This window comes from Thermobia domestica, chromosome 9 (assembly GCF_964235325.1).
Source record: "Thermobia domestica chromosome 9, izTheDome1.hap1.1, whole genome shotgun sequence".
Lineage (NCBI taxonomy): Eukaryota > Metazoa > Arthropoda > Insecta > Zygentoma > Lepismatidae > Thermobia > Thermobia domestica.
In genome coordinates this window covers 38,066,090-38,083,377 of record NC_137462.1, presented here as the reverse complement: position 1 = coordinate 38,083,377, position 17,288 = coordinate 38,066,090, and the positions used below count along the sequence as shown (strand labels likewise).

The 17,288-nt window shown below is 34.2% G+C and overlaps 1 protein-coding gene across 17 annotated transcripts in view; it reads left to right on the top strand.

Annotated features, from left to right (window-relative positions):
• LOC145694577 (uncharacterized) overlaps positions 1–17,288 on the top strand; it is a 554,274-nt gene that overhangs the window by 68,561 nt on the left and 468,425 nt on the right. For all 17 annotated transcript variants that reach the window (XM_081770921.1, XM_081770922.1, XM_081770930.1 and 14 more), the window contains exon 2: positions 7,597–7,649. In XM_081770921.1, the coding sequence (XP_081627047.1) occupies positions 7,597–7,649 (53 nt within the window). The remainder of the gene's footprint in view (positions 1–7,596; positions 7,650–17,288) is intronic.

The following is a 17,288-nucleotide window of genomic DNA, read 5'->3' as shown; positions in this document are numbered from 1 at the left end:
ATACACAATGGCATGAAAACTAATGGAAGTACAGAAATACAATGATTGTAGGCAAGAAGTAAAGAAAAATTGCGAGAATATACTGCAAGAAAAGTATAAGTCAAGAATAAAGTAGTAGCGCGAAGAAAGAAAACTTAGCAGGAAACTGATGAAAGAAATATAAGAGAATTTTATCTATGGCACAACCCAGTTGAATGTACCTGCATCTCTTGTCCAAGCGGCTAACCCTAGAAGTTAAATATAAAGAATAAGAATATGTACTATATGGAAGCATAATGCCCAGAAATGAATTTGTTTACCAGCATTTGTTTTAACTTTATTTCAGATATCGGATGTGAGGCAATCAAAATTACAGAGGAAGATTGGAAAAAGATGTTCACCAATGTGCGCAACCCAGCATTGAAACCGGCCCAGGAGATATAATTTTTGTTATGCACGAAGAAGTGCCTGTATACGGAGCAATCGGTAGAGATGGATTCCCGATTTGAGCTCTCTGAAGTGGAGTTTTGCGTTTAGAGCAGAGACTCAACGCACCCCTTCGCCTTGGTGATGATACCTGCGAAAACGCGCCGAGCCAAAGAATAGTGAGCTACGAGCTGCGAGCAGATGACAATTCCACCAAGATGTTTGCAAGTTCCCACAATTGGATGTTCGCGACATGGAACTTTGCCTTTATCATTTTACTCTCCTTATATTTTAAAGTTATGTTACTGAAGAAAAATCATGGCCGAAGAATAAAAGCAAAAGTGCGAGCAGTGGCCTTGCCCTCGCACATGGAGGAATTGAAGCTCCATGCCACCCTCTGTACCAATGCTCTCTTTTCCGATGATACAAGACGCTGAAGATTATTTAATATTGTTGTTTTGTTGTTTTGTTACCTAGGGCAGCCAGCACTTTGGAAGAAATATAAGAAGTCGTATACCGCGCAGAGAAAATAAAGAAGAACTCCAAGAGACAATTAAGAATAAGGTCATATTATTTAAAACATGCCTCATAAGCTTGTGTCCAGCAGCTTGAACTGACCAACAACTCAATACCTGAGACCTCTCATCTAGATTGAGATTATCTCTCTCAGCTTGCACGAAATTTTAACATTAGGGTTCGGATTTATGGTGAATTTATAAATTTTCTTCTTCAACATAGATTAGGGTTAGGATTTTCATGTATTTGTACTTTTTGTCAAAATTTGAACTTTTATATTTATCAAATGTTACTTCTCCTTAGATGCAGCCGTGCTTCACTCTGTTGCAGCACTTGCTACATCTTGGGAGGGGGGTATTGTGACAATTACGCTCACACACTCAATTAATTGTTCTTATATTCAAATTAAAACATATTTATATGTAAATTCAATTTATTTTTAAAAAGTCAAGGAAAATTTTATTTTGTTTCATTTAGCAACCAAGCAACCTCTTTCATTTGTCCCAGGTAAAGAAGTTTCTCTGCTTTTCAGAAAGAAAAAAAAAACATAAGACGGTAACCGCACTAATAGACCACCCAGTTTTCTACCTCGCCAGTAAACGGTAATGGAATTTGCTACTGTTACTCCAGCCATACTGTCGCACTACCTAAGTACCTCGATATCGCAAATATCACGTCACAGACACACAGGAACCAAAATTTTTTATCTACAATCTTCGCAAGTGCTTATGAAACTCTTTAACATCACGTACGAGCCCAGAACAGACGCTAGAAACCCAAGCCAAATTATCAACCGATTTTTGGGAAATGGTGTCACGAACTTAAAGCGGCGAATCAGAATCCGAAATTCAAAATTCACAAAGAGAAGAATGAAGCGTCTATTTTTTTTAAAAAAATAAAGAAAGCTGGGAGAACGCCTACACGGAAGAGAGGTTACTCTAAGTCGACACTTCATCGTGAAAACATCACCAACACGCGATTCATAAGCGTACGTCAACTCATATGTACATATATATATATATATATTTAAGTGTTTAAATTTCAGAAAAATGGCTAGCTAGACACCCGTTAGCAGCCAGTTACTTAAATCACGCGTTATCCACAGCAACTTCGTCGTTACAAGATTATTTATACAAATATTTAAAACATCGACAGATAATTCTTATCATCTTACGGTAACGCTACATAAATGGTGATGTTAAAGTGAGTCTGTGATTCTATATACGTTGATTTCCCGCATAAAGTGCAAAGACAGGAAAAGTAGTGCGATGTATGGCGGATATATATATAAACTGTGCGAGTGAAATTTAAGTGCAGATGGATTTGATAAGTGACGCATCGTTGCATTTCAACAACATGGAGATGAAGGACGGAGACACGGGTTCGATCCCCAATACTCGAGACAGATGCCTTGCCACAGGAAGACCCAGACGCTTCAGACAAACGAGGACCTCTTCTCCGGGAGTTGAATCCAGAGGACAGCGGGGTCTGAGAAGGGACATTAGGAAGCATTGTGACGGTCAGTTAAGTACAGTGCAGTTTTCTTCTGAAGTGTGGAAATATAAGCGGAAGGACTTATTAAGGTAGGACAAAGTATTCTGCTATTTTCTTTATTGAAGAAGGACTATGGCCAATATTTCCGTGATTCGTGATCTCCATACTCACCTTTTTCTAGAAACTTCGGGACATTGTTTATTCATACGGAACTGTCCGTAAACATTTAGAGCATTTTTTTTTTCTTTCTTTTTAAAAGAAGTAAACAAATAGCCTAATGCCTTGGTTGCATTTCCAAAATTAATTCACTGATATAGGAACTGTTAATTTCATTCTTGAATAAGTACCATAAAATTTTTTATTATTTTACTAGTGAAATTTGTATACATTGATTTGATCTTCAATCATGCATTTATTTGTAATCGTAATGTGTCAATATTTAGATCCTTGAAGCCGTCATTATAATCATTTATATGCAATCCAGTATTTATTTATATCAAGTATGAATTATTTCTCTTTTAAACATAAATCGCGTTTAAGATGTGTGAATGTAATGTAATTTCTGTTTTGAGTAAACTATGATTTAGCGTCAAAGTCTAGTTTTTCAAATTTTAACATTTGTATAGGTTGTGTTAGGGAAATATGTGTCAGAGCGGTAAACAGGCTTAATATGATTTTATTGTAACTTGTCAATTTTTATTATACTCATTCTTAAAAGAAACAATCAATATAAAGGTTCCAAAGACGTGCTATGTTGAGTAAGTTTCAGACAAATAAGTGTAAACACTCTTATCCCGTAATATCGTTAGAGTCTCGTAAATAAGGTAAACAAATTTAAGATACTCGAGTAAATCCCTTCGGAGGTACCTATCTGAGCAACGAACGCAGATAGGGTCCATAGCTATGGAGAAACGTTTATTTGCAAAAGAAGGAATCACTGAGAAAATCAGAAAGCGTCGACAATGTAATTATTTTGATCAATTGGCCAAATTATAATAATAGTAGTACTATATATATATATATATTTCTGTGTAGTGCATTTGGATATGAAATATTTGTGTAGTTAGTGTTGTGTAACGATTTTTATTGTGAATTGTATTATTTTCCAACTGATATAATATGTATACAAAGCTATGTTTGGTTTATGCAAATTTTTTAATATTGAAAATTCAGTAGAGTTCATTAGAAACAGTGCACTAAATTTTCTCAAAAGCATACTATCGCTTCTAAACTATTTCTCCAGTAAGTCTTGCAAGCAACATAAACCATTAATTCTTTCATTCCGCAATCCGATTCTTAAACTTATTTCCATTTCTTTTATTAATAAAAAGAGGAGTAACTGTGGGCGAATTACTTAATAGTCGTTTATGTCTATGGGGAAAACAATAAATCATTTTGCTAATTAATATTCAGTTTAATAGAAATTTTTGTTTGTATAACTACGTCATAGTAATTATAAAGAATCGAATATTGTCAGTTTAGTTGAGTAGAAATAGATTGTTGCTAAATTTTACAGTCAAGATTGAATAATTTGAATATTACGTTGTACAGTGAAGAATGTGTTAAGAGAAATCATATTATTTGGTCAAAACAGTCAAAAGTCTGATTCATTTTCAGTAAAGTCAATTAATTCATTTTTTTTTTTGTAAATCCAAATTAACTTTCTTGTTGATTTTTGTAGATATCACCTTATTTCTCGTTAAATTTATTAAAAGTCTATTTGACGTTAGAACCAAAGCATTTATGTGGTTATTATTTCAAAGATATGCCTATTTCTTTAACCGGTATTAGCATACCTAGAAGAACTGAAAAAGTTGAAATACGGTTACATTGACCATCAGAAATTTTTTATCTAAATTAACTCATTTTTTTTAACTTTAAATTAAACTTTCCTTATTTGTTGCTTTTTTTAAACTATTTTTGCTATCTCCACACACTTCGGTGACAGAGTGATAGTCAGTGTAGCCAACTGAACAAGCCATTAGCGAAAAATCTTTCTTTCAGCTTTGCAGCTTGTGAGATTTTTGCTCCGCATGTTTAAATCACTTAACTATTAACTACGCACCTGTTTTCCTAGCGCCTTGGAGACACCGTTATGGGGAAAACAGGATCGATTAGACTTAGGTCATCTTTCGTTATATATATCATTTTTTTTAATTCCTAACCATCTTAGCAAAACTGTATCTTTACCTTGGAGAACTGAAGTTCGAGCCCCGTGGAGTCAACTTCAATTCTCCAAACTCTCATTCATTTTTTTTATTTGTGTAATAGGCAGATGAGTTGTCGCTCATCAATACCATTCACTTTTCAAGTACAAGGTCAGGTATTCATTTCTCTGATGCATATTAGGCTCATCCGTGAGTGCCTTAATTATTCATTCTAGTTCAGATTAAATATGCAAATTAGAGATAAGGAATCGAATTCCTAAAACAATACGTTTCATATTCTTCGTCGCCCAAATACGTAAGATCTGCTTATTCGTAATATCACGCAGTAATTCTATTTGGCAGCCCGAGCAGAAATTTTCCTTTAATTATTAGTAATTTTCTATCGTTGCAAAACTTAGCGCCCGAGACAATAGCATTATCATTACCAAACTTGGCTTCCAATACCGGAACCCACAGTGTAACAAGAAATGGCGCAACCGAACTAGGACCAAAGTACAATGTTACACTGGGGAGTCACATGAATAAAAGACGTGACTCTGCAACACACTGATCACGTGTTCGACGCTAGGTTGGACGTATTTCAGCTGGTCGCTAACAGATGGCGTTGAAGTGGCTCAGAGCCACAAAAAGGGGGTGTTATGCAAAGTGGTTGTGGATATGGTTGCCCTAGCCATACTAATCTTACACCAGAATGTACGGCAGAAATTAGCTTAATGTCATGTTAGTTTTGCAATACCTCAAGATTTGGAATGGTTGGAACAATTTTCTGAGTATTGTTGGCACTATATCCGGACCTTAAAGGCAGACGGGAGTAAGTATTTTTTTTCTGAAAATAAGTTATTGCCATATTTGAAACGCGTGTTCTGATATGTCTTATTCTTAGAAAGCTTGTAGTTGTATTATGAATACTTTATCAAATAGCAACAATAAAATTGGATATAAGTCCGAAGGCACTTAAACAATATTCAAAAAGAAGTAAGTCACTGTTTCCTGTCTCTCCTGAAAATTTAATAAAAATGACTTACTTCCTTCTGCCTTAAAGGTCCGGATATTTACAACATTTTTTTTTTTACACTGTGACTAATGCTCTTAAAAATTATACATAATGTATATCCTCAGTTTACCTTATAAAATTATCGCAATTTCATCTCAGTGACCTTGAAAGACGTTTAGGGAATACAATTAAGATGAGGACCTTTATATGAAATGGTTCATGTAACAATAGCCTATATGAATGCATAATAACACATTACATTAGCAACACATTCCTGTAGAGGGGAAACCATCAAAACCATGTCACGAACATCTTACTTAAGAATTTCGATTCCCTTAAATATGGTTATAAGCATTTACGCAGTCATAATCATGGGAACTTGAGGGCATCGCATGTGTAAAACAGTGTCATTTGGTTTGATGATAATCAAACGTTTCGTGTGACCTAAACATCTACGTGCATAATGTCGTTTAATTGTAATGCAACATCATCACATAATGCGAAAGGTGAAAATAACTGACATTCAGAATGGTTTATGTAGATTATGGTGTTATATTGAGTTTTTGCATATCACAAGTTCAAACATAAAGTTTATATATGAACTGAGAGGATTTTCTCTCTTTATGTTCTCAAAGCAAAATAATAAAATATTGAGATTAAATTAGTGAGTATAGAAGCTACATTAGTGCCATCTTACTCTCTTGATACTGGTTTAAAACTACGCATTAAAACGTTGAATATATATTTTTTTCCCATTTGCACAGACTAATATGGTTTCTCGTTAGCCGTGAATATGTTTCACTTCTGTCAAGCGACAGTCAATACTCATGTTAAGCTTATTTAATGTAATTTAAGTTCTACATAGCAAAGAACATCAGTATATCTTTATAGAAGAAACCAGGAAACTCAGGAATGGTTTTCTTGTTTTCTCTTTAGATTACCATTCACTCAAACTTCCATTTTTTTTTTTTTTTATTTGGACACCGTAAACTTGACACCTTAAATTTTCAAAATATTTCAAAAGTAATTGGAAAGCTATTATAATAGTAAGAATTATCATAATCACTATCATGACAGCGATCTGTCAAATCAAAAAATGTAACCCGATGTAAAAAAAAAAAAAACGTTTTTTTTTTTAAAATAAATTTTAGGTCGTATGAATGTTACCCTGTACAACTGATGGCTAGCATGCGTTCCTTTGATACACGTAGTAACTGACTCTAATAGGATACAGTTACAGTCTAGTTAGTTACAGTCGTGGGCAATTAGCAAGCTTAGATGTAACTTTTAAAAAAGAAAGAAAGCAAGGAATATCATTTCAGGGCAAGGAGCCAGATCAAAGTTTGCTCTTGAATAATGCTTAAGAACAAGAATGTCAAGAATTGTACCTATATTCTTTTCTTTTACTAAAGATTTTAACTTAAAATATGCAATGTGTAATGAAGCGACCTTACCTAACACTCAAAACTCAAACCTAATTTTCAAGTACAGTACTTGTAAATCCTTAATCTTCACCTACTTTTATAAAATATTCTTGTCCTTTGGTGCTTATAAGGCAATACCAAACCTTTCTGAACTTATTAAATAAACATGTCTTTAGAAGAGAGTTAAAATTATTCTATTTACTATGTGTTTCATATACATTTCTGCAGTGGCGTATTTACAATTTTGTTTCGGTGGGGGGAGGGCTTTGCTAACTTTATTCCTGGAAATGTGAAAATTCTGCAAGATATTTCATTTACTTTACAATAGTAAATAAGATTTCGGGGGGCTTAAGCCCGGAAACCCCCTCCTTAAATACGCCACTGCATTTCTGGTTCTTCAAAATATGATTATCACTAAAGGAACTATTCAAGGGCTGTAATTCATAAACATTATTCTGAGGAAATTGATGTTGTTTCAGGTGTTTCTCTTCATTAAAAAAAAAACATACACGTTAGTGGTGACTGCATCAACTTACAATTAGATTTTTTTATGTTATTTTCCTAATTAATGTTAATGTTTTTTTTTCTCTTGCAGCTAAAATGAAGAATCTACTCCCGTTAGTGGTGTGGATATCATTAACAACATGTGTAAGTACTCAGTTTTAATTTCTCTTGAGCATATTTTTCTGATTAAGCAACAGAGTGTATATTTGGGTGTGAGGGCTTATTGCTTGAATATATATATTCCGATATAAGGACTTACTGCATTATAAAGTTACGAGAGCTTCGGATTCTTACAATACATTTATAACAAAATGTAGATAGGATATGCTAAGTGAGAATTGTCTAGTTCAGTTAATAGAGTTATAACAAAATGTGAGAGAGGAATCCGTCTTCAAATATGATGCTGTCAATCTAAAGTGAAGGATTTTTTTTTTTTTTTAATCGGACGAGCCGTTTGAGCTATACACTCTTTATGCGCCCAATGTTAAATGAAAATGCAACGTTGCCTTTTCCCTGGACCCACACCGTAAGTAAATGAAGTTACTGTCTTTTACACTAACATGTCGATGGCCTACCCCCATTTCAAACAGAACTTCATTCACTTATGTTGTGGGTCCAGGTAAATTGCAACGTCACATTTTCATTCAACATTGAGCGCATAAAGAGTGTACAGCCCAAACGGCTCCTCCGATTTAAGAAGTTCCTTCACTTTAAATTAAAAACATCATATTTGGATATGTTTTTTCCTCTTACATTTTATTGTAACTCCGTTAGTAACAAAGTTACCCTGTAAGGGGACTTTTGAGACACCCTGTATAATAACGAAATTCATATATATTTTTGTCAATTAAAATTCACAAGTTTTTTTTTTTTTTTTTTTTTAATCAGAATAAACTTGTTGTATACCATATGATGTTAAGTTTCAAACTTCTAAATGTGAGCAAATAATAGGAAATCTTAGTTTCGAGTATGTAAATCTTCAATTCAAATCATCTTACGTTAGCTGCAGTTGTTGGACTTTTCCTCTTAAAAGTTGTTTAGCTATTCTACCAAGCATTTCCACACGTAATAATTAAGGGCTTACCTCAGATAACCTTACATTTTACGCTGAATCTCCCGTTAACGGTCCCTGGACAACAGAAGTAAATAATGCGTACATCTACATATATCAAACGAGAAGTGTGTTTTGTGTCAGTGACCTCTGAGTGTGAGAGAGAGAGAGACCCTGCTTCGGCAACGTGTAGATTGGTCCTCGTCTCGTTTTCAACAACACTGCTGTTACGTTATTTCATCCTCTGTGTAGTGTAAAAGGAAGTCTTGGATAAGGTTAGCTCTTTGTGAGTGCTAAAAACAAAACACGCTTCCGTGAGCACTTGGTTCGAAAAGCCCAACGCAGTGCGTGACAGCGAGCGACACGATGTTGGTTTTTTTCAGTATATCAACTCATGTGAGGACCAAGGACAAACTTCTGCAAAGCCAAGATCTATACAACTACCTAGTAGATGGGAAAATGTTGTGAATTGACTTAAAAAGAAAAGAAATAAGGATTTTGTAATTACTGCAACGTAACAGTGATTTAAAAAAAAAGAAAGAAAGAAAGAAAGAAAGAAAGAAAGAAAGAAAGAAGCTTCAACCAGATTATAATTTCTTGATTCACGAAGTACTTGGTTTTGCAAAATACATTTTTTTTTAACACAACGATATCCGTTCTCTTTTATATATATATAGAATATTTTTATACACTTAATGAATATTAAAAAAAAAAGAAAACTAGCGAGTAATTATGTGGAGCACGAAATGTCTTAATAAAGACAACACTTGGGATAAGAAATAAGTTTTAAAAAATGATCATGATTCCAGCCTAAAGTAGCTGGCAAACAAAGCAAGTATATTTCTCTAAAAACCTTGGTATCTTGAAATTTTTATTTGTACATTTACTGATTTTTAAAAATACATACAATAGCTCATGATCTAATTTCGAGAATGGATTTCGAGTAATTCTCAAAGCTCCCTAGTGGCTATTGGTTAGTGTACGTGCCTTTGGCGTGGGAGCCCCGGGTTCGATTCCCGGCGGGAGCTCATGTGGTTCGGACTGCACGTTAAGCTGTAGTTTCACGTCTCATACAGCCTCGCTACTGAACGGGACTTTAAGCTAAAATCAATCTAATAATTCTCATGGACTAATCTTGCTTACGTTTACACTTGGGTAGTTTTGAAACTGCCAGGAAAGTTATGTTTAGTGCGTCCTTAAATAGAAGCAAATTTGATAGATGAAACCTGAATTCAATAAAATATATTTTTTTAAAAAAATACGTAACCTGCTTATCGTTACATCAAAGACAATATAGACTGACCACAAAAGCAGCCCCTACTTTGAAAAGAGTACAACTTTAATACTAAAAGTACTATTCTGCTCAAACTTTGGCAGTAATTACATAAAAAAAAAGATATTGGTGGTGTTGATTAGAATTACAAGTGCTTGACGTGAGTGCCATCTGTTACGCGGGAGCCATCGAGAAGATAATCCAGCTCCAGCCAGATCTTGTGAAACGTAACCGATGTAATGAACTTTATAGTGGGGGCCGCGGTGGTAGAGCGTTCACCAAACCCTGCTCCTGCCTAGTGAACTTTGTGGTGGACAAACACCGTGTACGTGGGTTTCCTCGGGGTTATCCCGTTTCCTCACACTTTCATCATTCCTCCATTTCATTCATTTCTCATAATCACCGTCTCCTTTAGCCTAGCCGGCATAACCGTGGGACGTAAAACTCAAAAATTTCATTTCATTTCATGAACTTTATAGCTGTAGTGATGAGTTCCTAAAGGTCATTCAGGATACTTGGGTAATGTAGATACACAAATCAGGTCTAGATCCTCAGGAAACCATTAGTACAGTAGACTAGGCTTCAGAAAATTTGGCTAGAGCTGGATTATCGTCTCAATGGTTCCCATGTAACAGATAGCGCGCTCATAGCGTGTTTGTAATTCCAATCAATATAAGCAAAAACGTTTTGAGTTTATATGACTACTGCAAAAATTTGAGCAGGATAGTACTTTTGATATTAAAGTGTTACTTTTCAAATCAGGACTTATTTTTTATTCACCCTGTATAGGCTATATTGTCAACGACTTTAGCAGGTAATTTGTTTTTTAACTACTAGTACAAAATATATAACTATACGACACGATATCGAAATAGCCTAGGATTCAGACGTTGTCTTATTCGTTTATCATTTTTTTTCACATTTCTGTTCCTATCCAAGAGAAGTACAATGACCACATCTGTATATATTTTGTATAAAAGCTGAAATGAGTAGATAATAATAAAGATTTCAAAGTACGTGACTTTTGACGCCCTAGTCATTTCTTCGGCACCGCTCTTTCCACATGAACACTCTTCATCTAAACTTACGTGTAATGTAGAAAAATGCAATCACTCTTTTTGTGTACGTTTTACTAAATTCCTTGTTATTTACTGGACATCATTTAGTACCTTTGTTTCTTCATCTTCTTCACGTTCCTGACCATTAACGAAAGAGGAAGAACTTGTCAATTCCTCATCTTCCAATTCCTCTGTACACGTTGATGAATATTTTTGCTGTAAACAGCACACCATCTTGTGTTCGTTCCCAATTTCATGTTGACTGAAATGTGTTGGGTGAACCATTCTCCAAAGTGCAGAGTCGTGTGAGGAATGTCACGCAATGTCACACCTTCACGCAATGTCACACGGCGGTCGGTCTTTGTACGCGAGTCACCTAAGCAACGGCGGTTGCTTACGTTAAGAGCATGGGAAATAGGATAGTCGACCCGGTCGTATGTCAAAACAAGAGTCTTCTTCACTGGCTAAGCAACTAACATAAATTCAACTTGTGAAGTAACTCTTTAAAAAAAAAAATCTTGATCAAAGAAAACAATGGGCTTGGGAATATGGGAATATTACTACTGAATTCCAGTATTTCTCATATTGATTTTTAAAAGGGAAAATCTGGAGATTGCGTTACTGTATGTAATTCCTTATCGGCTTCATCCTTGAGATAAAGATGTGTGGAATTTTGAAATAGCTACACTTAAGTTACGTCACGATGAAGATGAGGTTCACGGCCAAACTATTCATAAACTACCGGATTTTAAGAAATGTCTCTGGCGTGCTAAGATGAATTGTTATTATTATTATTATTATTATTATTATTATTATTATTATTATTATTATTATTATTATTATTATTATTATTATTATTATTATTATTATTATTATTATGTAGGCTACAGCTTTATTTCTTTTATCTTATTTGGCAGTAGCCTTCCTACTACGTGAACAATGAGCTAGTAATAGCTAGGAAAACTAAAGCTATTTTGCGTTTTTAAAAACAAATAATTGTATGCAAATCTATGTGTAACTTTTCGTAGAACTCTTCCCGCCTAAGTATTTCGTTGGTTGGTTTGGTTGGTCTTGATCAAATAGCTTTCTGACTAGTGTTGTCATGTAGGTGACGTTGTTGACAGCTAGCCAATCAAATTAGACCACTGTTACTCAGTTTTAAAGTAATCAGCAAAGAGTGCTATAGTGCTGTGGTTTGCCTGAACTATAATAATATGGCAATCAGCGTTTGCGCGAAAAAGAAGGTTAAGCTAAACCTTCCGAACTCTAAAATCGTGATCAAATAACACACTTTAACAAGATTAATTGGATTTAAGTATTTCGCTATATCTTTCATTCCTTGATTTCCGAAGTGTACTGACATGATGGGCATGATTGTTTATATTTAATCTCCGAACAGAGAAAGGTACTTTAAAATGTTCAACGATTCTAGGGAGATATAAATATTCTTCTTAGATTCTGACCATTACTTGTTGAAATGGATCAACGTAATGATAGTTTTTCTTTAACTGTTATGCGAAAAACGTGAATAATATCAAGGTATGATAACGTTGGTTCATAAGAGAACACTAAATATTTTAAAATAGTGTTTGTTTTTCATGTAGTCAAATGTTATTGTTCATATCAATTCGGATTCAATTTCCTAATACATGTGGCTCTGGAACCGAATTTTCGGTGATCCAGAAGCTATTGAACTCTAGAAGCTGTATGAATGGTCATAATCCTTCACGTTCTCTAACACCAGAGAACTTCTAGGAAAGAAGATGATGGTTCATTAACTGCATTTGTACGCTCACTGTTGTAAAACCGTTTCTTCACTTTAAAGGCTTATGTAGAAATGAGCATAATTACCATTGGCAATATTGTAGATCATACAATTACTGGTTGTAGGAAAAAAGACAATTTAACACAGTCCATAGAACACAGTTCATAAATTTGTAGAAGGCTGTATAATCATAGGGTCCACGAACGAAAAGTGGAATTCATTTAGAAGTGATAAATTCAACTTCCAGTCATGCTGACAACTACCTTAAAAAAAAAAAAAAAAAAAAAAAAAAAGTAGCAATCGAAGTGTACTGGGAGCTCATTACATGGCCATTTAACTAGCTACTACTGGTGCTTCAATTTTCGTGTTCACGAGAGGAAAAAATCTAATCGATATTATCAATAAACCAATAAACAAACCAACTTGAGAAGTGGTGGTTAAATAATTCAAAAAAACATAATTGCAAAGGTATCATGAAGGTTAAACATAGAGAATTATTTGTATATATACAACTTATTATTCAGATCAAATTTACAATAAGGAAGAAGACTTCGGCATAAGAGTCCTTGTCCACTCGTTGTGGGAGTGGCGTGGCTGTATTCAAGTGCGTGTCTGGATGTAGGAATTCTCTTGCGTGAAATACGTACGGTCAAGTGATTTGTTTACGAACAATTTTAACGGTTCTTTTAAAAGTGAAATACATGTATATTGAAAACAAAACAAGGAAAGTCAAAGTTTTGTTATTAGTGGTATTTGTCCTGCAGTACTAATCAACGAACAGGACTTGGCTACTTCAATTGAAATTTCAAACAGATTTCAATTATTCTCAAACCACGCCATTTCTAGAGGCAATGGAAACGCTATACACTTGTATGCAATTATATCTTATTCTTACTAGTTACAATATGTACTGTAGAAAACTTGTTCTTAACAAGTTGTAGCATAGGATCAGGGATAAAAGTGGATCTGAAAAGGTAGCGGGACGCATTACGTCACGCCGTCCCCCGTAGCTATCTTTGTCCATTGTAATTTTTAGGAAGTAGAGGGATGCCATATTTATTTTCTGGAAATTGGGGAACGATTTCCTCTCGCGTTCCCCTTCATTTTTACCTCTGCATAGGATACATTTTCAAAAGTCCACTTTAAGTTACTCTAAACTTCTTGTTTTTTTTTTTACCTATGAAGAAATATAGTTTAAACTCGAAGCTTTTCGTTGGATAACTATGGTCAGCACATCGACTCCCATCACTGTTATTTTCAGTTTATCAGCCCAAAATTCTCTCACTTTTAATTAAATTAATTCTCAATTGCCTCAAAATCTGATTCTCTCGCAACAAGTGACCTCAAAGTTCGCTTGGTGACCTACCACCCATGGAATATGATCATAACCTAAGAAACTGATTAATATACAATACGAAAAACATAACATTACATAAATAAACATACAGTAAAGTTCCGATTATCCACGAGTACCGCAAAAATTTGTTTTAACCCTGATACAATCATGCTCCACTATTTTTCATAAGTAGTCGCTGCGGACTGACACTCCCCATGCAAATGGGTACTGTACAAGGGCGCCGATCCTGGGGGGCCGAGGGGGCCCGGGCCTCCCCAAAGCTCATATGGGCCCCCCTATTCTATATTTGAATATACAATATTTGGCATAATTTGAGTGCAATTTGTCTTAAAATCTTCATACATATACCTTCTGCATCTGAATGGCCTCCCCCAAATTTACAGAGAAATCGGTGCTCTTGGTACTGTATGTTCTAAAACAAAAATAAATTGCATTTAAAAACCAGGATTTCCAACAATAGTGCACGTTTCGAATAGTCCTACTCCAACAATAGTGCTACTCTGATAAGCAGAAGCTGATTGTTGTAAGGTAGGAAAAACGTGAATTGGAAACAGTGATTTGTGTAGTAGTAAATTCCGTACATTCATTGTTATTTTCATTCCTTTTTACGGGTTATCCACGATTTTCACTATCCGTAGTGCCCTTGCCTTCCAATTCCGCGGATAATTGAGGCTTTTTACTGTATTTTAAGAGTTTATACATAAATAAATACATTTTAAGAGATTAAACTTACTTTTTTATATACATCCACCACATTAGAAAAATGACTATCAACTGGTGACTTACAGCAGATGTGGAGATCAAACAAGATTAATCGATTAAACTTCCCAAGAACATATTCCATTTCCACTCTAACCTCTCTATTAAACCAGGAGTGGTATAAATATACGGCTACTTTCAGTTTCAATAATAATTAAGAAAATATCAAACTACGAAACACCAAACTTCATCATGTGGTGTACACTGGACATCGTTACTTATTTTTATTTGTAGTTTGGCTAATACGTAATTAATTTTTTAATTAAAGTGTTATTTAATACGTAGTATTTCCGTCTGTAATACTGTCAATATCTAAACAAGAAAATAAAGAATACAGTTGCTTATAAACGTATTAATTAAATCAGTTTCTTTCGAATGTTACGTATTCGCATTGGAAGTACTTAGCATATTTTTAATGTAGTACTGTAGTATTGTAAAAGCACATATTATAAAAAAAAATACTAAAATAATTTCTTTGTGAACAAGTACATGTGATTTTAGACGTAGTGCATTGCAGTGAAAGCAGTCTTGTAGCGGAAGAAGTGTTTGGTAGTGAATGGTCCCAAATGTGCACATAAACAGGTCAAGAGTCAACAGTGTTTGGTTGTTGAAGAAGAGAAGGTCGCATTCTAACGTTGCAATTAAAAAGTTATTTGCTCTCGAAGAAGTCTTAATTTCATGTACTCCACACTAAACAATCTTCTCACAACAATAATTCTTAATGATGCAAAGGAAAAAAAAATAGAGACAGTTGTAATTATTGTGCTCATTAATATAGATGGCAGCTTGTATTAGGGAGATCAACCGAGTTAATGAGTTTTTCAAGTAAAAACTCAAAGCTACTGTTATAGTACTTGAAGAATTGAAATTTAAAAGAGAACAAAATAAATAAATTTTCTCTTAGGAAATATTTCTTAGTAATTGAATAGGAAACAATGGAATTGTTTTTGTTCCGTCTCAGATATAGCTTTTCCATTCTCGGAAATTGTTGATTAACAGTATGTAGTTATCAGTATAAGAAGTGAAGTAATCACAGTGGTGTAGCTAAGTCTCAGATTATTAGGGTACCATCTTATGAAGTACAAAATTATTCTAATAAGCAACATAATTGGTGCTATTTTTGAAAGAGACAATGATCTTCTCCAATATAAAATACAGAAATTGAGATTTGAAAGAAAGGAACGTTGTAAATAAATAAATATGAAAATGTGTGATTCAAAGAGGTTTATTGCCATTTTTACGAAAAGGTAAAGATCTAATGTTAAATATTACAAACATAATATTCTTGAAATGTTCATAACATTATGCAATGTTTCCCAATTGGTGTGTAGCGCAGTCCCATATGGTATGTCGCAAAAGTTTAGAATTTAAAAAAATTGTAACATTTGATAATTGGTTAAAAACAATTTTGAGACTGACTATACCAATCAACGTCTCCAGTGGTAGTAACAATGTTCAGTATTATATAGAGTCACTACTATACAGAAATTCGTAGTATTACACTATTATAATTTATTTATTATTAATTAAGAATCAAAGAAATGTGTCGCGATGTCGGGTTTCTTTCATTAAAGTGACACGTCAGTCGAAAAAGGTTGGAAACCATTGTCTTAATACATATCTGCAGAAAATACAGTGTGTCTAAAGATGTGGGAATTTCGGAAAGAAGATGTGGAAAAATCCAATCAAATATAGAATTATATAAATTGTACTCGTGAATCCAATCCGCCTCTCAACCTTTATAAAATTAAAAAAATTAGTTTAGAATATCTGTAGTTTGAAGCTTATTTTAGCACTGTTTTGGTGTATATTCCCTTCAGATAGAAGCCATATTTATACCGTTCTTATAATTCTGACTCTTAACCTATCTCTCCACTCCAACCCTTTAATTTCAAGTTTTCCGTCCTCTTCTAGCTACGCTGGGAAATGGGCCAGAACCTGTCATCGGGCAGCATTTAATTTCACTTATTTTCTTCCGATTAATAGTGAAAAGAACAAAATGTTGCCACCATGCATATTTAGTGTTCAAAACCACAACAGCCTTCAGATTAGAATAAGTATATGCAATTACTAAATATAGAAAACAATATAATGCACTTATAAATGATGCTTTGGTTAACTTACCAAACACTTTTTTGTGGCCACCTAGTGAAAGAGAGTTTATGATCGAAGTAACGTCTTATTGGTTAGAATAGCCTACTTAACATTCTTGCGGTGGATCTTCTGACACAAGTATGTGAGTGTCCCAATAGTGGGATTGAATTTATGGCGTGACAGACCTCAATGCCAGCTCTTATTAGAATTCCATGTAAGGAAAGGATATATAATGTACTCAAATATACTTAGAATTTCAAATTAAGAAATATTGTTTCGCCTTTCTGTTTAAGACAATGATAATCAGGTATGATGAGCTATTGTGTGTATAAATACATACACGTGAAAACTGTATAGTTAAGTTCTTGAAAAAAAGGTCCACATTATAATGTATGATATTAGTTTTCTTTTGGAGGTTCATAACAA